The following is a 26,575-nucleotide window of genomic DNA, read 5'->3' on the forward strand; positions in this document are numbered from 1 at the left end:
GTCCCTGCCCTAGGAGTGTGTGGTGGGACAGTGCAGAGGGAGCTTCACCCTGGATCTAACCTGTGTTGTTCCTGCCCTTTTCCAAAGGAGGTTTAATCTGTGATTCAGCATCACCTTAACACAATGTTACAAAATTTCATAATCTTCACTATTCACAGTCAATAGCTTCAATTTACAACATGCTTACCTCTACCCTGAATGTACTCGATCCCCTGTGGCACCCACCAGTCCCAGAAGCCGCCCCCCCCCATTGTCTCAGTGGATACCTGGGCACAGATGTAACCCTGGAAGAGGGGTAGACAGCTGGCTCGGAACCATGAATGGCCACCTTGCCTAGGCACCGGGGCAAAGTGACAGGGAGCCCCAGAGCCATCCACCCCTCTCCACACTGGGTGACCGGAGATTGTGAATGTGGGACAGAAGTGCAGCTAAACCTTGAGGAGCAGCCCCATCAGACACTCAAATGGAGACTGCAACCTCCCCCGCTCCACGTATATATGATACGTCTCCTCCCGGCCGCAGAAATTGCAGGCGCCTGGGGAGCTGGTAACTCAGCTTTGGAATCTGTTACACAGTACTGTTCTGTGCAGCACTCTCCACCCAGCCTGTTGTGCCTGCCCTGGGAGTGAGTGCAGGAGTGTTATATTCAACTGAAGGTGGTACGTCCTGCAGCCACTGGTGAGAGAATTGTGACTAGCTGAGAATCCGAAGCAATGTCCATTATATCTTTATTCACCACAATGTGAAATGACCCAGAAGCTTCACGGCTCAGAATATGACAGTGCACAGTGATATTTTTTGCTTTAAGAGACATTCCCATGGATTGAGTGAGGAGCTTAAAACAGCTGAACAGTTGGTGGCCTTGCAGCAGAGGGCAAGGCAAGGGAAATGACAGAGAGAGAGAGAGAAAGAGGGGCAAAGAGAGAAGGAGGCAGAAGGGAGAGATAGATAGAGAGATAGATTGATGACTGATAGGGAGTGATAGAGAGACAAGTAAAGAGAGAGAGAGTAAAAGAGAAGGGACAAAGAGAGAGACGAGAGTGAGAGAGGGGGAGAGGGAGAGAGAGTGAGAGACCGATTGATACAGAGATAGAAAGAAAGGGAGATAGGAAGGTAGGGGTAAATAGACAGAAAGAGGGAGAGAAAGGAGACAGATAGAGACAGAGAGGGGGAGAGGGAGAGAGAAATCATTGCCAGACAAAGCAAAAGATGTTTGCCTGATTTTGAAACTTCGGAAAGCTGCAATCAGCTCTTTTGATTTCCTTTGCAAGCTGGTTGGGGAAGAAGAGAATGTTGGCAGAAGTCAGGCTGAAGGAACTGGAGATGCTGATTGTTACAGGAAGGTTACTCAACGTTGAGGGTCTCCTGGATGTCTTGGTCTGTGTGTTTGAGGAGCTGAGTGAGTCGGCGCTAAGGGACCAGAGGCATATCTCGGACTTCCTTGCTTGGGGTGAGTAGTTTCCAGGCTGCATGTCTCCACGTACACATCTATTGGGGAGGGGGGCAATAAGCTGGAGGGTCCAGGGGTGAAAACCCCACTCTTGAAGCTTCAGCCCAAAAGCTGAGGGCAGTGTTAAAGCTGAGGGCATGTTTTGGATGTGATGTGAACTGTGGCCCCATCTCTGTTTCTGGAATGGCATAAAGTATCTAAACTTTGAAGAGGTGCATGAGCTCTTCCCAGAGCTCTGAGTTAATAGTTAACTCCTAACCAATGCCTTAATCAGACTGCCATTTGTGTGCAAGCTGGCTGCGGAGTTTTCTACTTAGAACATAAAACAGTGCAGACAGGATCAGGCACATTGGCCAACAATGTCCGGGCCAAATTAAACTGATCCCATCTGCCTGCATGTGATCCATATCTCTCCATTCCTTGCACATTCATGTTCCTGTCTAAGTGCCTCTCATGCACCAGTATCCTGTTACAATAAATTTAATTTTGTATTTTTACTTCCTATTTTATTTTCCACGATGGTGAAGGAGGCAGATACGATAGAGGCATTTAAGAGACTCTTAGATAAACATATGAATATGCAGAGAATTGAGGTATATGGATGATGGTATTAGTTTAATTCCATGTCAGTAGCATAATTAGCTTGGCATGATATTGTGGTCCAATTCAGTTCCTGTGGTATACAGTTCAATGTTCTCCAAATTCCATTATTTTGATTGCAAGATTTGAAAGTAAATTCCCAAAATCCAATATGCTCAGAATGTTGACAGTACTAGACAGGCAGATTTTCCAGATTATCGGTATTACACCTATTAATGTCCCAATCCACTTTTCGTTCAACATTTATCTTCGATATTATATTGTAGTGCAAAATAATTTTCATTGCATGGCGTGAGTTTAAAGGAAGCACAGGCAAAGTGAGATAAAAAAAGGAGTGTTAGAAATACATATTAGATTCTATTATTGGGCAATTAATATTCGACATCTAACGTTCTGGACACAAGATTTGGATGAAATTCAATGTCCACAATGGGTGAACTTCGAGTCCGAGTCTGTACAGGGGTTCTCATTGGCTTTGCTTCCCTTTGCATTTATTAAACTGAATAAACAAATGATTAATCCAATAACTAAATATACAATATGAATATGGTTTCAATTTTGTAAATTTTTTCGATTGAATAAATTTAGCCTATCAAGTGCTGTTATATCCAATTTTTTCTTCCAACCATCCAGAACTGATCAAGCTTTTCTTTTATGGAAAATGAAGGGAATAACATGTTTTCGTGATTTATTCATGGATAATTGTCTCATGTCTTTTGAACAGTTGTCTAATAAATATAATTTGCCTGGATCCCATCTTTTCAAATATTTACAGATTAGTAACTTTTTGAATGTTATTTTACCTACCTTTCCGATACCACATCAAACTGAAATTACAGAAAAAAATTTAGGTTTAAACCCCTATCAGAAGAGTTTAATAGCAATTATTTATGATTTAATTACGAAAATACGTCTAGGTACATCTGACAAAATTAAGAATGAATGGGAAAGAGAACTTCAGGTATCTTTACCTATAGAGAAATGGGAGAAAATTCTCCAACTAGTTAACACCTCTTCAATGTGTGCTAGATACGCTTTGATACAATTTAAAGTGGTTCATAGGGCCCGTATGTCTAAGGATAAGTTAGCTCGTTTTCATGGTCATATAAATGTCTGTATTGGAAAGACGTTTTTGATATTATTTCAGTAGTTTTGCGTATTGATTTACAACCTCATCCTGTTACTGCAATTTTTGGATTACCAGTGATGGACTCTAGTCATTTATCTCCTTCAGTTTGCCATTTGATTGCATTTGTTACATTAATAGCCAGAAGATCCATTTTATTTAAATGGAAAGATTCTAATCCCCCTACTACATTTCAATGGTTTTCCAAACCTATAACATGTTTAAACTTTGGAAGAAATTAGGAGTGGTACTATCGATCCTTCAGTTAAATTTGAGGAAACTTGGGAGCCATTTATTCAACATTTTCATATGATGTAAGGTGACCTCTTCTGAATTCTTTTCAATACCTTCTTGTTTGTGTATAGAGGAGCAGAGTTAATGACGAGTAATGATTTTAACCGATGAAACATGGCAGCCCAGCCTTTGTTTTGTTTTAGTGTAGGGGGACTTTTTCTTCGTATAAAAATTTTTGCATCTTTTTCATGTTCAGTTATTAAGAGATTGAGAGGCTTAAATTACATATGTTACTCGGAGTCTGTGTCTGTATACGTTAACCATTATTAATGTAATCCTGATCTCTTTGTTTCATTATCATTGTTATGTTTATCAATTTGAAACTGAATAAAAAAGATGAGAAAGAAAGAAAGAAAGAAATGCATATTAAACCATAAGTCATAGGAGCAGAATGAGCCACAATGCTGATCAAGGCTGCTCTGCCACTTGATCACAGCTGATCCATTTCCATCTCAACCCCTTTGTCCTGCCTTCTCCCCAAAGCATCATGACTTATCAAGAATCTACCACCCAGTGATCTGGCCTGTAGCAATGAATTCCACAGATTCACCACCCTCTGCCTTCAGAAATTCTTTCTTACCTCTGTTCTAAATTAACATCCCCTTATTCTGAGGTTGTGCCCTTTGGTCCTAGACTCCCCCACTATAGGAAACATCCTCTCCACATCCAACAGGAACTCTGCAGATGCTGGAAATTCAAGCAACACACATAAAAGTTGCTGGTGAACACAGCAGGCCAGGCAGCATCTCTAGGAAGAGGTGCAGTCGATGTTTCAGGCCGAGACCCTTCGTCAGGACTAACTGAAGGAAGAGTGAGTAAGGGATTTGAAAGTTGGAGGGGGAGGGGGAGATCCAAAATGATAGGAGAAGACAGGAGGGGGAGGGATAGAGCCAAGAGCTGGACAGGTGATAGGCAAAAGGGATACGAGAGGATCATGGGACAGGAGATCCGGGAAGAAAGACAAAGGGGGGGGGACCCAGAGGAGGGGCAAGGGGTACATTCAGAGGGACAGAGGGAGAAAAAGGAGAGTGAGAGAAAGAATGTGTGTATAAAAATAAGTAACAGTTGGGGTACGAGGGGGAGGTGGGGCATTAGCGGAAGTTAGAGAAGTCGATGTTCATGCCATCAGGTTGGAGGCTACCCTGCACGCATGCAGAGCTCGTTGACTTTATAAACTTTGCCTCCAACTTTCACCCTGCCCTCAAGTTTACCTGGTCCATTTCCGACACCTCCCTCCCCTTTCTAGATCTTTCTGTCTCTGTCTCTGGAGACAACTTATCCACTGATGTCTACTATAAGCCTACTGACTCTCACAGTTATCTGGACTATTCCCCTTCTCACCCTGTCTCTTGCAAAAACGCCATCCCCTTCTCGCAATTCCTCCGTCTCGGCCGCATCTGCTCTCAGGATGAGGCTTTTCATTCTAGGATGAGGGAGATGTCTTCCTTTTTTAAAGAAAGGGGCTTCCCTTCCTCCACTATCAACTCTGCTCTTAAATGCATCTCCCCCATTTCACGTACATCTGCTCTCACTCCATCCTCCCACCACCCCACTAGGAATAGGGTTCCCCTGGTCCTCACCTACCACCCCACTAGCCTCTGGGTCCAACATATTATTCTCCGTAACTTCCGCCACCTCCAATGGGATCCCACCACTAAGCACATCTTTCCCTCCCCCCCCCGCATTCCGCAGGGATCGCTCCCTACGCAACTCCCTTGTCCATTCGTCCCCCCCATCCCTCCCCACTGATCTCCCTCCTGGCACTTATCCGTGTAAGCGGAACAAGTGCTACACATGCCCTTACACTTCCTCCCTTACCACCATTCAGGGCCCCAAACAGTCCTTCCAGGTGAGGCAACACTTCACCTGTGAGTCGGCTAGGGTGATATACTGCGTCTGGTGCTCCCGATGTGGCCTTTTATATATTGGCGAGACCCGACGCAGACTGGGAGACCGCTTTGCTGAACATCTACGCTCTGTCCGCCAGAGAAAGCAGGATCTCCCAGTGGCCACACATTTTAATTCCACATCCCATTCCCATTCTGACATGTCTATCCACGGCCTCCTCTACTGTAAAGATGAAGCCACACTCAGGTTGGAGGAACAACACCTTATATTCCGTCTGGGTAGCCTCCAACCTGATGGCGTGAACATCGACTTCTCTAACTTCCGCTAATGCCCCACCTCCCCCTCGTACCCCATCTGTTACTTATTTATATACACACATTCTTTCTCTCACTCTCCTTTTTCTCCCTCTGTCCCTCTGACTATACCCCTTGCCCATCCTCTGGGTCCCCCCCCCCCTTGTCTTTCTTCCCGGACCTCCTGTCCCATGATCCTCTCGTATCCCTTTTGCCTATCACCTGTCCAGCTCTTGGCTCCATTCCTCCCTCTCCTGTCTTCTCCTATCATTTTGGATCTCCCCCTCCCCCTCTAACTTTCAAATCCCTTACTCACTCTTCCTTCAGTTAGTCCTGACGAAGGGTCTCGGCCTGAAACGTCGACTGCACCGCTTCCTAGAGATGCTGCCTGGCCTGCTGTGTTCACCAGCAACTTTTATGTGTGTTGCTCTCCACATCCACCCTATCTGTGTCCTCTGGTCCTAAACTCCCCCACTATAGAGAACATCCTCTCCACATCCACTCTATCTGTGCCCTCTGGTCCTAAACTCCCCCACTATAGAGAACATCCTCTCCACATCCACTCTATCTGTGCCCTCTGGTCCTAAACTCCCCCACTATAGAGAACATCCTCTCCACATCCACTCTATCTGTGTCCTCTGGTCCTAGACTCCCCCACTATAGAGAACATCCTCTCCACATCCACTCTATCTGTGCCCTCTGGTCCTAGACTCCACCACTATAGGAAACATCCTCTCCACATCCACTCTTTCGAGACCTTTCAACAATCAATAATGAGATCACTCCTCATTCTTCTAAATTCTAGCGAGTACAGGTCCACAGCCAGCGAACATTCCTAGAATAATTTTGTGAACCTTTTTGAAACCTCTCCAATGTCAGCACATCATTTCAAAGATAAGAGGCCCAAAGCTACTCGCAATCCACCAAGGGAGGCCTCACCAGTGCCTTGTAAAGCCTTGGCATTACATCCTTGCTTTTATATTCTAGTCCTCTCGAAATGAATGCTAATGTTGCATTTGTCTTCCTCACCACCAGCTCAACCTTTAAGGAATCCTTCATGAGGATTCCCAAGTCCCTTTACACTTTGGATGTTTGAATTCCCTCCCTGTTTAGAAAATAGTCTACACTTTTGTTCCTTCTACCCAAGTGCATGACCATACACCTCCTGTCACTGTGTTCCATCTGACACTTTTTCAGTCCTCCAGAACCCTGCCAGAACCTAGTGACTCTTGGAAGATCATTAATAATGAATCCACAATCTCAAACATCTGACGTACTGCTAATGTCTTCCACAGTGAAGACTAGCGCACAATATTTATTCAGTTCATCCGCTATTTCCTTCTCCCCCATTAGTACCTCCCTAGCGTAATTTTCTGGTGGTCCGATATCCACTCTCGCCTCTCTTTTACTCTTTATATATCTGAAAAATCTTTTGTGATATTATTGGCTAGCTTACCTTCATATTTAATCTTTATCTCCTTATGCATTTTTTGGCTGCTTTCTGTTGGTTTTTAGAATTGGCTTCCCAATTCTCTAACTGCCCAGTAATTTTTGCTGCATTATATGTCTTCTTGTTGGCCTTTATGTTGGCTTTGACTTCTCTTGTCAGCCATGGTTGTGTCATCCTGCCTTTAGAATACTTCTTCTTCTTCTTCGGGATTTATCTATCCTGTGCCTTCCAAATGACTCCCAGAAACACCAACTATTGCTGTTCTGCTGTCACCTCAGCTAGTGCCCCCTTCCATCAACTTCGGTCAGCTCATCTCTCATGCCTCTGTAATTCCCTTTACTCAACTGTAATACTGATACATCTGACTTTAGCCTCTTCCTCTTAAATTGCAGGCTAAATTTTGTCGTATTATGATCACTTTCTCCTATGGATTCCTTTACCTTAAGGTCCCTAATTAAAACTGGTTCATTACACAACTGCCAATCCAGAATTGCCATTACCCTAAGGGGCTCAACCACAAGCTGCTCTAAAAACCCATTTCAGAGGCATTCTACAAATTCTCTCTCTTAGGTTCCAAAATCAGCACCAACCTAATTTTCTTATATTGAAATCTCCCAGGACTCTTGTGATGGGAGATTTGAATTTCCCCAATATTGATTGGCATCTCTCTAGAGCAAAGGGTTTTGAGGGAGTGGAGTTTGTTTGGTGTGTTCAGGAAGGTTTCCTGACACAATATGTAGATAAGCCTACAGAGGAGAGGGTGTATTGGATCTGGTATTGGGAAATGAACCTGGTTAGATGTCAGGTCTCTCAGTGGGAGAGCATTTTGGAGATAGTGATCATAATTCTATTTCCTTTATCACAGCATTGGAGAGGGATAGGAACAGACAAGTTAGGAAAGTGTTTAATTGGAGTAAGGGGAAATATGAGGCTGTCAAGCAGGAACTTGGAAGCATAAATTGGGAACAGATGTTCTCAGGGAAATGTACGGCAAAAATCGGGCAAATGTTCAGGGGATACATGCGTGACATTCTGCATAGGTACATTCCATTGAGACAGGGAAAGGATGGAAGGGTACAAGAACCGTGGTGTACAAAGGCTGTTGAAAATCTAGTTAAGAAGAAAAGAAAAGCTTACAAAAGGTTCAAAAAACTAGTTAATGATCGAGATCTAGAAAATTATGAGGCTAGCAGGAAGGAGCTTAAGGATGAAATTAGGAGAGCCAGAAGGGGCCATGAGAAGGCCTTGGCGAGCAGGATTAAGGAAAACCCCAAGGCATAGGAATAAGGAACCTTGGTTCTCAAGGGATATTGCAACTCTGATAAAGAAGACAAGGGAGTTGTATGACATGTATAGGAAGCAGGGAGTAAATAAGGTGCTTGAGGAGTATAAGAAGTGCAAGAAAATACTTAAGAAAGAAATCAGAAGGGCTAAAAGAAGACATGAGGTTGCCTTGGCAGTCAAAGTGAAGGATAATCCAAAGAGCTTTCACAGGTATATTAAGAGCAAAAGGATTGTAAGGGATAAGGGGTCCTCTTGAAGATCAGAGTGGTCAGCTATGTGCGGGACCAAAGGAAATGGGAGAGATCTTAAATAGGTTTTTTGCGTCTGCGTTTACTAAGGAAACTGGCATGAAATCTATGGAATTAAGGGAAACAAGTAGTGAGATCATGGAAACTGTACAGATTGAAAAGGAGGACGTCCTTGCTGTCTTGAGGAAAATTAAAGTGGATAAGTCCCCGGGACCTGACAGAGTGTTCCCTCGGACCTTGAAGGAGACTAGTGTTGAAATTGCAGGGGCCCTGGGAGAAATATTTAAAATGTCGCTGTCTACAGTTGAGGTGCCGGAGGATTGGAGAGTGACTCATGTTGTTCTGTTGTTTAAAAAAGGATCGAAAAGTAATCTGGGAAATTATAGGCCAGTAGGTTTAACGTCGGTAGTAGGTAAGTTATTGGAGGGAGTACTAAGAGACAGAATCTACAAGCATTTGGATAGACAGGGACTTATTAGGGAGAGTCAATATGGCTTTGTGCGTGGTAGGTCATGTTTAACCAATCTATTGGAGCTTTTCGAGGCGGTTACCATGAAAGTGGATGAAGGGAAGGCAGTGGATATTGCCTACATGGACTTCAGTAAAGCCTTTGACAAGGTCCCGCATGGGAGGTTAGTTAGGAAAGTTCATTCCCTAGGTATACATGGAGAGGTGGTAAATTGGATTAGACATTGGCTCAATGGAAGAAGCCAAAGAGTGGTGGTAGAGAATTGCTTCTCCGAGTGGAGGCCTGTGACTAGTGGTGTGCCACAGGGAACAGTGCTGGGTCCATTGTTATTTGTCATCTATATCAATGATCTGGATGATAATGTGGTAAATTGGATCAGCAAATTTGCTGATGATACAAAGATTGGAGGTGTAGTAGACAGTGAGGAAGGTTTTCAGAGCCTGCAGAGGGACTTGGACCAGCTGGAAAAATGGGCTGAAAAATGGCAGATGGAGTTTAATACAGACAAGTATGAGGTATTGCACGTTGGAAGGACAAACCAAGGTAGAACATACAGGGTTAATGGTAAGGCACTGAGGAGTGCAGTGTAACAGAGGAATCTGGGAATATAGATACAAAATTCCCTAAAAGTGGCGTCACAGGTAGATAGGGTCATAAAGAGAGCTTTTGGTACATTGGCCTTTATTAATCGAAGTATTGAGTATAAGAGCTGGAATGTTATGATGAGGTTGTATAAGGCATTGGTGAGGCCGAATCTGGAGTATTGTGTTCAGTTTTGGTCACCAAATTACAGGAAGGATATAAATAAGGTTGAAAGAGTGCAGAGAAGGTTTACAAGGATGTTGCCGGGACTTGAGAAACTCAGTTACAGAGAAAGGTTGAATAGGTTAGGACTTTATTCCCTGGAGCGTAGAAGAATGAGGGGAGATTTGATAGAGGTATATAAAATTATGATGGGTATAGATAGAGTGAATGCAAGCAGGCTTTTTCCACTGAGGCAAGGGGAGAAAAAAACCAGAGGACATGGGTTAAGGGTGAGGGGGGAAAAATTTAAAGGGAACATTAGTGGGGGCTTCTTCACACAGAGAGTGGTGGGAGTATGGAATGAGCTGCCAGACGAGGTGGTAAATGCGGGTTCTTTTTTAACATTTAAGAATAAATTGGACAGATACATGGATGGGAGGTGTATGGAGGGATATGGTCCGTGTGCAGGTCAGTGGGACTAGGCAGAAAATGGTTCGGCACAGCCAAGAAGGGCCAAAAGGCATGTTTCTGTATTGTAGTTTCTATGGTTCTATGGTTCATTCTACAAGTATATGAAGAGCAGGAGGATAAGACGTGAGAGAATAGGACCAATCAAGTGTGACAGTGGAAAAGCGTGTATGAAACTGGAGGAGATAGTGGAGGTACTTAATGAATACTTTGCTTCAGTATTTACTACGGAAAAGGACCTTGGCAATTATAGGGATGATTTACAGCAGACTGAAAAGCTTGAGTATATAGACATTAAGAAAGAGGATGTGCTGGAGGTTTTGGAAAACATCAAGTTGGATAAATGAACAGGACTGGATGAGATATACCCCAGGCTTCTGTGGGAGGTAAGAGATTCTGTGAGAGATTGCTGAGCCTCTGGCGATGATCTTTGCATCATCAATAGGGACAGGAGAGGTTCCAGAGGACTGGGTTGAAGATGTTCCCTTATTCAAGAAAGGGAGTAGAGATAGCCCAGGAAATTATAGACTAGTGAATCTTACTTCAGTGGTTGGTAAGTTGATGGAGAAGATCCTGAGATGCAGGATTTATGAACATTTGAAGAGGCATCATATGATTAGGAATAGTCAGCATGGCTTTGTGAAGGGCAGGTCGTACCTTATGAGCCTGAATGAATTTTTTGAGGATATGACTAAACACATTGATGAAGGTATTTCATGTATTTCAGCAAGGGATTTGATAAGGTACCCCATGCAAGGCTTATTGAGAAAGTAAGGAGGCATGGGATCCAAGGGGACCTTGCTTTGTGGATCCAGAATAGGCTTGTGCCATAAGGCGGTAGCTGGGAACGGACCCAAGTGCAAGACACAGACACTGAAATACTAGGGACAGGACTAGGGTACAGAGTGAGGTCAAGGGCATGGACACAAAAACCGGGAACCCGAAACAGGACTGGACAAGAGAGCTAGGATCCCGGGCTTAGACTCCAAGCCAGAGACTGGACAAGGACCCAGTACCTGGGTTCTGCCTCAGGCTCGGACCCCAGAACTAGACAAGGACGAGGCTTGGCTGGCAAGCAGGACAAGGCTGGAATCTAGAGGCTTGAGGTGAGGCTTGGCAGGAGACAGGAGACTTGAGGCAAGGCTTGGCAGGAGGCAGGAGACTTGGGTCTTCAGGCTTGAGGCTAGAGACTTGAGGCAAGGCTTGGCAGGAGGCAGGAGGCTGGAGACTTGAGGCTTGAGGTGAAGCTTGGCAGGAGGCAGGAGGATGGAGTCTTCAGGCTTGAGGATAGAGGCTAGAGATGAAGCTTGGCAGGAGGCAGGAGGCTGGAGTCTTCAGGCTTGAGGCTTGAGGCTAGAGACAAGGCTTGGAAGGAGGCAGGAGCCTGGAGTCTTCTGGCTTGAGGCGAGGCTTCGCAGGAGGCTGGAGGCTACTCCTGGGCAGGGCGCGGATAGACACCCGACAGAGGAAAGGGACAGGAAGGGACAGAACCAACTGCAGGGAACGGCAAGATGGCTTGGCTTACCCGACGGAGGCAAGGGTTAGGAAGGGACAGAACCAACTGCAGGTAATGGTAAGACGGCCTGGCTTACCAGACGGAGGCAAGGGACAGGAAGGGACAGAACCTACTGTAGGTAATGGCAATACAGCCTGACTTACCCGGAAGAGGCAAGGAACAGGAAGGGAGCTAGGTACAGGGTGGCTCCAGGACAAGACTGCAGGCGAGGCGAGGTGAGAGTTATCAGCAAGGCTTCAGGCAATGCAAGGCGAAACGAGAACTTCAGGCGAGGCAAGAGTTACCGGCAAAACAAGGCAAGGCTTCAGGCGAGGAAAGAGAAGACAGAGGAAGGCATACAAGGAGTAAGGACAAGAACAATCCAGCAGCCACGCCCTGGCCTCTGGAGGTATTTATGCAGCCAGCCCCAATGAGCATCAGCTGCCTCAATCAAGGCACAACAAGAACAGAAACAGGGTAGACAGGAAAACCTGGATCAAGGGTTGATGGACCGGACCGTGAACCAGAATACGGACTTCATGAACTGGCGCATGACAGCTTGCCCACAGAAGGCAAAGAGAGGTTGTAGATGGGTCATATTCTGCATGGAGGTTGGTAACCAGTAATATGCATCACGGATCTTTTCTGGGACCCCTTCTGTTCGTGATTTTTATAAATGACCTGGATGAGGAAGTGGAAGGATGGGTTCATAAATTTGCTGATGACACAAAGGTTGAGGGTGCTGTGGATAGCGTGGAGGGCTGTCAAAGGTTACAGTGGGACATTGATATGATGCAAAACTAGGCTGAGAAGTGGCAGATGGAATTCAACCCAAGTAAGTGTGAGGTGGTTCATTTTGGTAGGTCAAATATGATGGCAGAATATAGTATTAATGGTAAGACTCTTGGCAGTGTGGAGGATCAGAGGGATCTTGAGGTCCGAGTTCATAGGACACTCAAAGCTGCTGTGCAGGTTGACTCTGTGGTTAAGAAGGCATACGGTGCATTGTCCTTGATCAACCGTGGGATTGGGTTCAAGAGCCAAGAGGTAATGTTACAGCTATATAGGACCCTGGTCAGACCCCACTTGGATTACTATGCTCAGTTCTGGTCACCTCACTACAGGAAGGATGTGGAGACTATAGAAAGGGTGCAGAGGAGATTTACAACAATATTGCCTGGATTGGGGAGCAAGCTTTATGAGAATAGGTTGAGTGAACTTCGCCTTTTCTCCTTGGAGTGATAGAGGATGAGAGGTGACCTGATAGAGGTGTACAAGATGATGAGAGGCATTGAAAACGTCAGAGGCTTTTTCCCAGGGCTGAAATAGCTAACACGAGAGGGCACAGTTTTAAGATGCTTGGAAGTAGGTATAGAGGAGATGTCAGGGGTAAGTTTTTTACACAGAGAGTGGTGAGTGCGTGGAATGGGCTGCCAGCGATGGTGGTGGAGGCGCATACGACAGGGTCTTTTAAGAAACTTCTGGATAAGTACACGGAGCTTAGAAAAATAGAGGGCTATGGGTAACCCTAGGTAATTTCTAAAGTTAGTACATGTTCGGCACAGGATTGTGGGCCGAAGGGCTTGTATTGTGCTGTAGGTTTTCTATGTTTCTACGAATTTTGAATATTGTCCTTTTGACATGCATTTTCTATCTCCTGTTGTAGTTTATAGCCCAAATCCTGGCTACTGTTCAGAAGCCTGTATATAACTCCCATCAGGGTCTTTTTACCCTTGCAGTTCCTCAAATCTACCCACAACAATTCAAAGTGCATTTTATTGTTGAAGTATTCAGTTGCTTTGGCTACCAGCAAGTATTTGCTCAAACCATCTTAAACATCTTTCAGTTCAACATCTTTTGATCCTGTGTCACCTCTTTCTAGTCATTTGATTTCATTTTTTACCAACAGAGCCACACTAGCCCCTCTGAGTACTTGCCTGTCTTTTCAATACAATGTGTATCCTTGGATGTTTAGCTCCCAACTATAGTCTTCTTTCAGTCATTACTCAGTGATGCCCACAATGTCATACCTACCAATTTCTAACTGCACTGCCTTATTCTGTATACTGTGTGCATTCAAATAGAATACCTTCAATCCTGTATTGATCAATTTGTCCCTCTCTTACACTGCAACTCATCTCACTGTCTGCAAATTTGCCTAATTATCTGTCTGTCCTTCCTGACAGTCTCACCACATGTTGTCTTTGCTTGTATACCAACTACCCCATCCTCAGCCCTACTGCTCAGTTTCCTAAATCCCTGCTGAGTTAGTTTGAAGCCTCCCCAACAGTTCTAGCAAACTTGCCTGCGAGGATATCAGCCCCGCTTGGGTTCAGCTTATATCTTCCCCAGAAGAGATTCCAATAAGCCATAAATCTGAAACCCTGACCCCTGCACTAGTTCTGCAGTCACACATTCATCTGCTAAATCATCTTATTCTTACCCTTACTGGTATGTGGCACAGGCAGCAATCCAGAGATTTCTACCCTTGAGGTGCCACTTTTCAGCTTTCTACCTACTGTAGCTCCGTAAATTCTCTTTTCAGGACTTCCGCCTTTCTCTACCTAAGTCATTGACGCTGGTATGTACCACGGCTCCTGGATGCTTACACTCCCTGTTTGGAATGCCGTAGACCCGATCCGAGATGTCCCTATACCTGGCATCTGGGGGCAACACACCTTCAGGGTGTTTCCATCACAGAATCTCGTGTCTACTCTAACTATGGAATCTCCTATAACTACTACAGTCCTCTTTTCCCCCTTCCCTTCTGAGACAGTGGACAGTGCCAGAGACCCAGTCACAGTGGTTCCCCCCTCAGTGAGTCATCCCCCTCAACCAGCATCCAAAATGCTATACTTATTATTGAGGGGAACTGCCACAGGGGTACTCTATACGGTCTGAGCCCCAGAGAGCCAGAAGCCAAACAATCAGGATTTCTGAAAAAAACTACTTAGTGAGTTATTGGGCTTCTACAGTACTGTACATGATACACTCAGTGTCAACTTTATTATGTAACTCCTGTACCTAATAGAGTGGCCACTGAGTCTTCTGCTGCTGTAGCCCATCCACTTCAAGGTTCGACATGATATGTGTTCAGAGATGCTCTTCTGCACACCACTGTTGTAATGCGTGGTTATTTGAGTTACTGTCACCTTCCTGTCAGCTTGAATCAGTGTGGTTGTCCTCCTCTGCCCTCTCTTACTTCTTGCACAGAGAACTGCCACTTACTGGGTTTTTTTGTTTCTCTGTAAACTCCAGAGACTGTTGTGCGTGAAATCCCCAGGAGAATAAGAGCTTCTGAAATACCAAACCACCCCATCTCTCTCCTACAAGCATTCCACAGTCAAGGCCACTCTGATCACATTTCATCCCCATTCTGATGTTTGGTCTGAACAGCAACTGAACCTCTTGACCTTGCCTGCATGCTTTTGATTTGCTCCCACATGATTGGCTGATTAGATATTTGCATTACAGTGTACAGTGTACCTAATAAAGTGGCCACTGTGCAGATTTCATGTCTTCATTCTCATTCTTTTTACATTACAAATGCCTGACATCAGTTTTCCTTGAGTAAAGATTCTGTCCTCTGAGGATAAAACTTGCCCTTCCCAATCTGACATGAGTCTTCTACTGCTATGATGGGGTGGGGCCATTCTCCAGTGGAGCAACACCTGATATTCCATTTGGGTCGCCTCCACTTGACGGCATAAACTTCAACTTCTCTTAATTTCCAGTGATTTTTCCATTCCTCATCCTGGCTCCTCTATTATCCCTTATTTTGTCCTCTCCTCCCTCTTTCCCTCTCCAATTTCCCTCTCCCCTTTCCTATCAGATTCCTTCTTCTTCAGGCCTTTACCTTTTCCACATATTATCTCCCAACTCAATTCATCCCCCCTTCGCCATCCTCCTATCCGCCCCTACCTGATTTTATCTATCACTTGCCAACTTGTACTCCTTTTCGTCCCCCCACCTCCTTAAGCAGATTTCTTACCTTTCCAGGCCTGATGAAGGACCTTGGCTCGAAATGTTGACTCTTTATTCCTCTTCATGAATGCTGCCTGACCTGCCGAGTTCCTCCAGCATTTTGTTTGTGTTAATCTGTATTTCCAGCATCTAACATAAAACATAGAGCAGTACAGGTCTGGAATGGACTCTTTGATCCACTATGTTGTGCTGAACCAATTACATTAGTAATCAAATGTCGAACTAAACTAATCTCTTCTGCCTACACAATGTCCATGTACTCCCATTTCCTTCACATTCATGTGTTTATCTAACATCCCTTAAGAGTCCCAAATGTATCTGCCTTTAGCACATCCCCAGGCACCCAACTTTCTCTAGAAAAAAAAAATGTGGCCCTCACAATTCCCTTGAAATGACCGCCCCCTCTCCCACATTAAATGCATGTCCTCTGGTATTAGACATTTCAACCTTGAGAAAATTATACTCTGTCTATCTATGCCTCTTATAATCTTATGAACCTCAACCAGATCTCCCCACCTCCCCTCAGCCTCAACTGCTCCACGCAAAACAACCCAAGTCAGTCCAACCTCTCATTATAGTACATGCCCTCCAATCCAGGCAGTATCCTGGTAAACCTCTTCTGCACCCTCTCCAAAGCCTTGCCATTGTTCCTATCGTGAGGGAACCAGCACTGTATGCAATACTCCAGATGTGGCCTAACTAGAGTTTTATAAAGCTGCAACATAATTTCCTGACCTTTGAACTCAATGCCCCCACTATTAAAGGCAAGCATGCCATTGCCTTCTTAAATACCAGAAATGTCTGCAGAGTCTCTGTGCTTCTGAGGATATAATTTTTCATGTTCTACTTCATAGTGTCCAGTGGTGACAGGACCCTAGCCTGTGGTCCTTCCACACAGATCCTTTGTGGACAGTCATCCCCAAGCTTCAGTCTAACCCTCAGCACATCCTCCTGCAACCAGTTGACAGAATTTGCTTATAGACACCTTCTTCCACTGGAAATCTATGGAGCGAAGTGAACAGACTGCATTTCACATTGAGACTCTTCGCCTTGAGTCCAGAGCATCTGTAGTCTCTCACATAACCACATATTGACCTTGTATAAAGAGGATTTGCCTAAATTTCCCCCACTGCTTGTCACCATCACTCCTCTTTCATCTTCTTGAGTGGACGTGGAGTCTAGGGACAGAGGGCACAGCCTCAGAATATAAGGATGTCCCTTTAGAACAGAGATGAGGAGGAGTTTTTTTTAGCCAGAGAGTGATGAACCTGTGGAAATCATTGCTCAGATGGCTGTGGAGACCAAGTCATTGGGTGCATTTAAAGTGGGGGTTGATACGTACTTAATTAAGGGAATTATTATGGGGAGAAGACAGCAAAATGGGATTGAGAGGGAAAATAAATCCACCATGATGGAATAGCAGAGAAAACTCAATGGACTGAATGGCGTAATTCTGCCCCTAGATCTTATGGTCTAACAAAAGCAGCAGCAACGACAGGAACAGCAGCAGCAATAACAAAGACAATGGCAATGTTTCTAAAGGGGACTGGATCCACCTTGGTTCTGCTGTAGCCACTCTGTTCCATAGAGTCATAGAGTCAAAGTGAAGTATGGCACAGAGAATACCGTTCTAACATAATCAATCTTTCCTTATAACTCAGGTCCCCTAGACCTGGCAACATCCTTGCAAACTTTCTCTGCACTCTTTCAACCTTATTTACATCTTTCCTATAGGTAGGTGACAAAAACTGCTCACAATACTTCAAATTAGGTCTCATCAATTCTTATACAACTTCAACATAACATCCCATCTCCTGCATTCAATACATTGATTTATGAAGGCCAAGGTGCCAAAAGTTTTCTTTATTACCCTGTCAACTTGTGAAGGTATTTTCAATGAATTATGTGACTGTATTTGCAAATCCTTTTGTTCTTCCACACTCCTCAGTGCCCTACCGTTCACTGTGTTAAACCTACTCTGGTTGATCCTACCTGGCACTTGTCTGCAGTAAATTCCATCTGCCATTTCTTTTCAGCCCGCTTTACCAGCCGAGGCAGATCCCTCTGCAAGCCATGATAGCCTTACTCACTGTCTACTACACCCCAATCTTGGTGTCATCTGCAGAGTTGCTGTTTCAGTTAACCGCATTATCATCCAGTTTATCGATATTAATGACAAACAGCAGAAGACCCAGCACCGATCCCTGCGGCACACCACTAGTCACAGGCCTCCAGTCAGAGAGACAACCCCCTGCTACCACTCTCTGGCTTCTCCCACAAAGCCAATATCTAATCCATTTTACTGTCTCATCCTGAATGCCGAGTGACACAGCCTTCTTGACGTGCCTCACATGCGGGACCTTGTCAAATGCCTTATAGTCCTTACTAAAGTCCTGATAGACAACATCTACTGCTTTGCTTTCATCCACATTCCTGCTAATTTCCTCGAAAAACTGTATAAGATTGGCTAAATATGACCTACCACACACACAAACTGACTATCCTTAATCAGTCACTGTCTATCCAAATACTTGTATATCCGGTGCCTTAGAATACCTTCCAATAAATTTCACACAACGGAGGTCAGATTCACCTGTCGATAATCTCTTGCTATATATTTAGAGTCTTTTTTTAAACAGCAGAGCAACATTGGCTATCCTCCAATTCTCTGGTATCTCTCCTGTCGCTAAAGATCCTTTAAATATCTCTGCCTACACCCTGGCAATTTCTGGACTTGCCTCCCATAGGGTCTGAGGGAATATCTTGTCAGGCCCTGGGGAATTGTCCACCTTGATTTGTCTCAAGGTAGCAAACACCTCCTCCTCTGTAATCTATACAGGATCCATGAAGTTGATGCCACTTTGCCTCTCTTCTATAGATCCTGTATCCGTCTTCCGAGTAAATACAGATGCAAAGAATGCATTAAGATCTCCTCCACCTGCTTTGGAACCAGACATGGATTTTCATTCTGATCATCCAGAGAGAAGTTTCCCCCTTCTAATCCTCTGAAATATTTTATCTTTCACACTTAACCCATTACATCTAGTTCTAGTCTCACCCAACCTCAGTGGAAAAAGCCTGCTTGCATTTACCCTGTCTATACCCTCATGATTTTATACACCTCGATCAAATCTCCCCTCATTCTCCTGTGGAGGGAAGTGAACCATCAAGGATTTGGGTCAAGACCATTGATAGAGGGAAGATAGCCTGGTGGGGGCAGGTGATGGGTGGATCCAGGAGTGGAGTGATGATAGAGAGCTGGAGGAGGAGTGAGTGGGAATAGTGACAGAGGCTGGGAGGTGAGAGGCAGTGATAAAGGGCAGCAAATGGTGAAATCTGACGGGAGAGGAAGGTGCAGTCTGGAACTGAATAAGGGAGGCCAGGAGGCTACTGGGGGAGGGGACTCAGTGAGAGGAGTGTATGTTGCTGGGCAGATGCACTGGGTGGAGAAGGGGAAAGAAAGAGGGTGATGTGAGGCTGCCTTAAGTTTAGATCAAAGAAAGTGACCTGGGTAGATCAGAGTGATAGAGAAAGAAACAGAGAGGGCGTGGAAATGGAAAATCCAATGTTCACGCTGTTAAGTTTCAGACCACTCAGGGTGAAATGAGGCACTGTTCCTCTAGTTCAGGCAAAATGGCCCCAACAAGGCTTGTTTGTGCTGTGCCTTGTTTTAAATAGCTGTGCTTTTACAGAAATTCCGACGTGCTGGAGACAATGAAGTCAGGAGCTTTGAGAGGAATGGGGACAGTTTTACACCAGTAATATTAGATACATTGACGTGGGAGAGGCAGGCTGGAGAGCAGCCAGGGGAGTGAGCGAAATCTGGACTAGGGCCCAGTGTCAATAACAAAGGGTGACTGCACTCTGTTCACTGCAGCTGTGCTAGGCTGTCAATAGGAGTGACACGGCTCACAGGCAGCTCTCACTGTGTTGCACCTTCACTTGGGGCTGCAGTCAGCTTTCTGGAACTGTTTCCTCTTTCCCCTGTCACCACTTTTGCCAGGGACCATATACCCTGTCTCCATCTCTCCTAGGGACCATTCCCCAGTATCTATCTCTGCCAGGGACCATACCCCCAGTCTCTATCTCTGCCAGGGACCATTCCCCCAGTCTCCATCTCTGCCAGGGACCATTCCCCCAATCTCCATCTCTGCCAGGGACCATTCCCCCAGTCTCCATCTCTGCCAGGGACCATTCTCCCAGTCTCCATCTCTGCCAGGGACCATTCCCCCAGTCTCCATCTCTGCCAGGGACCATTCCCCCAGTCTCCATCTCTGCCAGGGACCATTCCCCCAGTCTCCATCTCTGCCAAGAACCATAGCCCCAGTCTCCATCTCTGCCAGGGACCATTCCCCCAGTCTCCATCTCTGCCAGGAACCATTCCCCCAGTCTCCGTCTCTGCCAGGGACCATTCCCCCAGTCTCCATCTCTGCCAAGAACCATAGCCCCAGTCTCCATCTCTGCCAGGGACCATTCCCCCAGTCTCCATCTCTGCCAAGGACCATAGCCCCAGTCTCCATCTCTGCCAGGGACCATAGCCCCAGTCTCCATCTCTGCCAGGGACCATTCCCCCAGTCTCCATCTCTGCCAGGGACCATTCTCCCAGTCTCCATCTCTGCCAGGGACCATTCCCCCAGTCTCCATCTCTGCCACGGACCAGTCCCCCAGTCTCCATCTCTGCCAAGAACCATAGCCCCAGTCTCCATCTCTGCCAGGGACCATAGCCCCAGTCTCCATCTCTGCCAGGGACCATTCCCCCAGTCTCCATCTCTGCCAGGGACCATTCCCCCAGTCTCCATCTCTGCCAGGGACCATAGCCCCAGTCTCCATCTCTGCCAGGGACCATTCCACCAGTCCCCATCTCTGCCAGTGACCATTTCCCCAGTCTCCAGCTCTACCAGGGAGCATTCCCCCAGTCTGCATCTCTGCCAGGGACCATTCCCCCAGTCTCCATCTCTGCCAAGAACCAGCCCCCAGTCTCCATCTCTGCCAGGAACCATTCTCCCTGTCTCTATCTCTGCCAGGGACCATTCCCCCAGTCTCCATCTCTGCCAGGGACCATTCCCCCAGTCTCCATCTCTGCCAGGGACCATTCCCCCAGTCTCCATCTCTGCCAGGGACCATTCCCCCAGTCTCCATCTCTGCCAGGGACCATTCCCCCAGTCTCCATCTCTGCCAGGGACCATTCCCCAGTCTCCATCTCTGCCAGGGACCATTCCCCCAGTCTCCATCTCTGCCAGGGACCATTCCCCCAGTCTCCATCTCTGCCAGGGACCATTCCCCCAGTCTCCATCTCTGCCAGGGACCATAGCCCCAGTCTCCATCTCTGCCAGGGACCATTCCACCAGTCCCCATCTCTGCCAGTGACCATTTCCCCAGTCTCCAGCTCTACCAGGGACCATTCCCCCAGTCTGCATCTCTGCCAGGGACCATTCTCCCAGTCTCCATCTCTGCCAGGGACCATTCCCCCAGTCTCTATCTCTGCCATGGACAATAGCTACAGTCTCCATCGCTGCCAGAGACCAGTCCCCCAGTCTCCGTCTCTGCCAAGGACCATTCCCCTAGTCTCCATCTCTGCCAGGGACCATTCCCCCAGTCTCCATCTCTGCCAGGACCCATTCCCCGATTCTTCTTCTCGGCCAGGGACCATTCTCCCAGTCTCCATCTCTGCCAAGAACCAGCCCCCAGTCTCCATCTCTGCCAGGGACCATTCTCCCTGTCTCCATCTCTGCCAGGGACCATTCCCCCAGTCTCCATCTCTGCCAGGGACCATAGCCCCAGTCTCCATCTCTGCCAGGGACCATAGCCCCAGTCTCCATCTCTGCCAGGGACCATTCCCCCAGTCTGCATCTCTGCCAGGGACCATTCTCCCAGTCTCCATCTCTGCCAGGGACCATTTCCCCAATCTCCTTCTCTGCCAGGGACCATTCCCCCAATCTCTATCTCTGCCAGGACCAGTACTCCAGTCTCCATCTCAGCCAGGGACCATAGCCCCAGTCTCCATCTCTGCTCAGAACCATTCTCCCAGTCTCCATCTCTGCCAGGGACCATATCCCCAATCTCCATCTCTGCCAAGAACCAGCCCCCAGTCTCCATCACTGCCAGGGACCATTCTGCCAGTCTCTATCTCTGCCAGGGACCATTCCCCCAGTCTCCATCTCTGCCAGGGACCATTCCCCCAGTCTCCATCTCTGCCAGGGACCATTCCCCCAGTCTCCATCTGTGCCACGGACCAGTCCCCCAGTCTCCATCTCTGCCAAGAACCATAGCCCCAGTCTCCATCTCTGCCAGGGACCATTCCCCCAGTCTCCATCTCTGCCAGGAACCATTCCCCCAGTCTCCATCTCTGCCAGGGACCATTCCCCCAGTCTCCATCTCTGCCAAGGACCATTCCCCCAGTCTCCATCTCTGCCAGGGACCATTCCCCCAGTCTCTGTCTCTGCCAGGGACCATTCCCCCAGTCTCCATCTCTGCCAGGGACCAGTCCCCCAGTCTCCATCTCTACCAGGGACCATTCCCCCAGTCTGCATCTCTGCCAGGGACCATTCTCCCAGTCTCCATCTCTACCAGGGACCATTCCCCCAGTCTCCATCTCTGCCATGGACCATTCCCCCAATCTACATCTCTGCCAGGGACCATTCTCCAAGTCTGCATCTCTGCCAGGGATCATTCTCCCAGTCTCCATCTCTGCCAGGGACCATTCCCCCAGTCTCCATCTCGGCCAGGGTCCATTCCCCCAGTCTCCATCTCTGCCAAGGACCATAGCCCCAGTCTCCATCTCTGCCAGGGACCATAGCCCCAGTCTCCATCTCTGCCAGGGACCATTCCCTCAGTCTCCATCTCTGCCAGGGACCAGTCCCTCAGTCTCCACCTCTACCAGGGACCATTCCCCCAGTCTGCATCTCTGCCAGGGACCATTCTCCCAGTCTCCATCTCTGCCAGGGACAATTCCCCCAGACTCCATCTCTGCCATGGACCATTCCCCCAATCTCTATCTCTGCCAGGACCAGTCCTCCAGTCTCCATCTCGGCCAGGGACCATAGCACCAGTCTCCATCTCTGCTCAGAACCATTCTCCCAGTCTCCATCTCTGCCAGGGACCATTCCCCCAGTCTCCATCTCTGCCACGGACCATTCCCCCAGTCTCCATCTCTGCCAAGAAACATAGCCCCAGTCTCCATCTCTGCCAGGGACCATTCCCCCAATCTCCATCTCTGCCAGGGACCAGTCCCCCAGTCTCCATCTCTGCCAGGGACCATAGCCCCAGTCTCCATCTCTGCCAGGGACCATAGCCCCAGTCTCCATCTCTGCCAGGGACCATTCCCCCAATCTCCATCTCTGCCAGGGACCAGTCCCCCAGTCTCCATCTCTGCCAGGGACCATAGCCCCAGTCTCCATCTCTGCCAGGGACCATTCCCCCAGTCTCCATCTCTGCCAGGGACCATTCCCCCAGTCTCCATCTCTGCCAAGGACCATAGCCCCAGTCTCCATCTCTGCCAGGGACCATAGCCCCAGTCTCCATCTCTGCCAGGGACCATTCCCTCAGTCTCCATCTCTGCCAGGGACCAGTCCCCCAGTCTCCATCTCTGCCAGGGACCATTCCCCCAGTCTGCATCTCTGCCAGGGACCATTCTCCCAGTCTCCATCTCTACCAGGGACCATTCCCCCAGTCTCCATCTCTGCCAGGGACCATTCCCCCAGTCTCCATCTCTGCCAGGGACCAGTCCCTCAGTCTCCACCTCTACCAGGGACCATTCCCCCAGTCTGCATCTCTGCCAGGGACCATTCTCCCAGTCTCCATCTCTGCCAGGGACAATTCCCCCAGTCTCCATCTCTGCCAGGGACCATTCCCCCAGTCTCCATCTCTGCCACGGACCATTCCCCCAGTCTCCATCTCTGCCAAGAACCATAGCCCCAGTCTCCATCTCTGCCAGGGACCATAGCCCCAGTCTGCATCTCTGCCAGGGACTATTCCCCCAATCTCCATCTCTGCCAGTACCAGTCCCCCAGTCCCCATCTCTGCCAGTGACCATTTCCCCAGTCTGCATCTCTGCCAGGGACCATTCCCCCAGTCTCCATCTCTGCCAGGGACCATTCCCCCAGTCTCCATCTCTGCCAGGGACCATCCCCCAGTCTCCATCTCTGCCAGGGACCATTCCCCCAGTCTCCATCTCTGCCAGGAACCATTCCCCCAGTCTCCATCTCTGCCAGGGACCATTCCCCCTGTCTCCATCTCTGCCAGGGACCATTCCCCCAGACTCCATCTCTGCCAGGGACCATTCCCCCAGTCTCTGTCTCTGCCAGGGACCATTCCCCCAGTGTCCATCTCTGCCAAGGTGCCATTCCTCCATTCTCCAACTCTGCCAGGACCCATTCCCCCAATCTGTCTCTACCTGGGATCATTCCCCCAGTCTCCATCTCTTCCATGGACAATAGCACCAGTCTCCATCTCTGCCAGGGACCATAGCCCCAGTCTCCATCTCTGCCAGGGACCATTCCCCCAGTTTGCATCTCTGCCAGGGACCAGTCCCCCAGTCTCCATCTCTGCCAGGGACCATTTCCCTAGTCTCCATCTCAGCCAGGAACCATTCCCCCAGTCTCCGACTCTGCTAGGGACCATAGCCCCAGTCTGCATCTCTGCCAGGGACCATTCTCCCAGTCTCCATCTCTACCAGGGACAATTCCCCCAGTCTCCATCTGTGCCAGGGACCATTCCACCAGACCCATCTCTGCCAATGACCATTTCCCCAGTCTCCAGCTCTACCAGGGACCATCCCCCAGTCTCCATCTCTGCCAGGGACCATTCCCCCAGTCTCCATCTCTGCCAGGGACCATTCCCCCAGTCTCCATCTCTGCCAGGGACCATTCCCCCAGTCTCCACCTCTGCCAGGGACCATTCCCCCAGTCTCTGTCTCTGCCAGGGACCATTCCCCCAGTGTCCATCTCTGCCAAGGTGCCATTCCTCCATTCTCCATCTCTGCCAGGGACCATTCCCCCAATCTGCATCTCTGCCAGGGACCATTCCCCCAGTCTCCATCTCTACCAGGAACCATTCCCCCAGTCTCCATCTCTGCCAAGGACCATAGCCCCAGTCTCCATCTTTGCCAGGGACCATAGCCCCAGTCTCCATCTCTGCCAGGGACCATTCCCCCAGTCTCCATCTCTGCCAGGGACCATTCCCCCAGTCTCCATCTCTGCCAGGGACCATTCCCCCAGTCTCCATCTCTGCCAGGGACCAGCCCCCAGTCTCCATCTCTGCCAGGAACCATTCTCCCTGTCTCTATCTCTGCCAGGGACCATTCCCCCAGTCTCCATCTCTGCCAGGGACCATAGCCCCAGTCTCCATCTCTGCCAGGGACCATTCCCCCAGTCTCCATCTCTGCCAGGGACCATTCCCCCAGTCTCCATCTCTGCCAGGGACCATTCCCCCAGTCTCCATCTCTGCCAGGGACCATAGCCCCAGTCTCCATCTCTGCCAGGGACCATTCCCCCAGTCTCCATCTCTGCCAGGGACCATTCCCCCAGTCTCCATCTCTGCCAGGGACCATTCCCCCAGTCTCCATCTCTGCCAGGGACCATTCCCCCAGTCTCCATCTCTGCCAGGGACCATAGCCCCAGTCTCCATCTCTGCCAGGGACCATTCCCCCAGTCTCCATCTCTGCCAGGGACCATTTCCCCAGTCTCCATCTCTGCCAGGGACCATTCCCCCAGTCTCCATCTCTGCCAGGGACCATAGCCCCAGTCTCCATCTCTGCCAGGGACCATTCCCCCAGTCTCCATCTCTGCCAGGGACCATTCCCCCAGTCTCCATCTCTGCCCGGAACCATTCCCCCAGTCTCCATCTCTGCCAGGGACCATTCTCCCTGTCTCCATCTCTGCCAGGGACCATTCGCCAGTCTCTGTCTCTGCCAGGGACCATTCCACCAGTGTCCATCTCTGCCAAGGTGCCATTCCTCCATTCTCCAACTCTGCCAGGACCCATTCCCACAATCTGTCTCTACCAGGGACCATTCCCCCAGTCTCCATCTCTTCCATGGACAATAGCACCAGTCTCCATCTCTGCCAGGGACCATAGCCCCAGTCTCCATCTCTGCCAGGGACCATTCCCCCAGTCTCCATCTCTGCCAGGGACCAGTCCCCCAGTCTCCATCTCTGCCAGGGACCATTTCCCTAGTCTCCATCTCAGCCAGGAACCATTCCCCCAGTCTCCGACTCTGCTAGGGACCATAGCCCCAGTCTGCATCTCTGCCAGGGACCATTCCCCCAGTCTCCATCTCTGCCAGGGACAATTCCCCCAGTCTCCATCTGTGCCAGGGACCATTCCACCAGACCTATCTCTGCCAATGACCATTTCCCCAGTCTCTGTCTCTGCCAGGGACCATTCCACAAGTGTCCATCTCTGCCAAGGTGCCATTCCTCCATTCTCCAACTCTGCCAGGACCCATTCCCCCAATCTGTCTCTGCCAGGGACCAGCTCCCCAGTCTCCATCTCACCCAGGAACGATTTCCCCCAGTCTCCATCGCTGCCAGAGACCAGTCCCCCAGTCTCCGTCTCTGCCAAGGACCATTTCCCCAGTCTCCAGCTCTACCAGGGACCATTCCCCCAGTCTGCATCTCTGCCAGGGACCATTCTCCCAGTCTCCATCTCTGCCAGGGACCATTCCCCCAGTCTCCATCTCTGCCAGGGACCATTCCCCCAGTCTCCATCTCTGCCAGGACCAGTCCCCCAGTCTCCATCTCTGCCAGGGACCATAGCCCCAGTCTCCATCTCTGCTCAGAACCATTCTCCCAGTCTCCATCTCTGCCAGGGACCATTCCCCCAG

The 26,575-nt window shown here is 48.6% G+C and overlaps 1 protein-coding gene across 1 annotated transcript in view; it reads left to right on the plus strand.

Annotated features, from left to right (window-relative positions):
* The first annotated feature begins 638 nt into the window (after nucleotides 1-638).
* LOC134353287 (serine/threonine-protein kinase MRCK beta) overlaps nucleotides 639-26,575 on the plus strand; it is a 145,252-nt gene continuing 119,315 nt past the window's right edge. The window contains exons 1-2 of the mRNA XM_063061318.1: nucleotides 639-678; nucleotides 1,272-1,450. Coding sequence (XP_062917388.1) covers nucleotides 1,291-1,450 — 160 coding nt within the window. The 5' untranslated portion in view covers nucleotides 639-678; nucleotides 1,272-1,290. The remainder of the gene's footprint in view (nucleotides 679-1,271; nucleotides 1,451-26,575) is intronic.

The sequence above is a fragment of the Mobula hypostoma genome, chromosome 10 (genome assembly GCF_963921235.1).
Source record: "Mobula hypostoma chromosome 10, sMobHyp1.1, whole genome shotgun sequence".
NCBI classification, from domain to species: Eukaryota; Metazoa; Chordata; class Chondrichthyes; order Myliobatiformes; family Myliobatidae; genus Mobula; species Mobula hypostoma.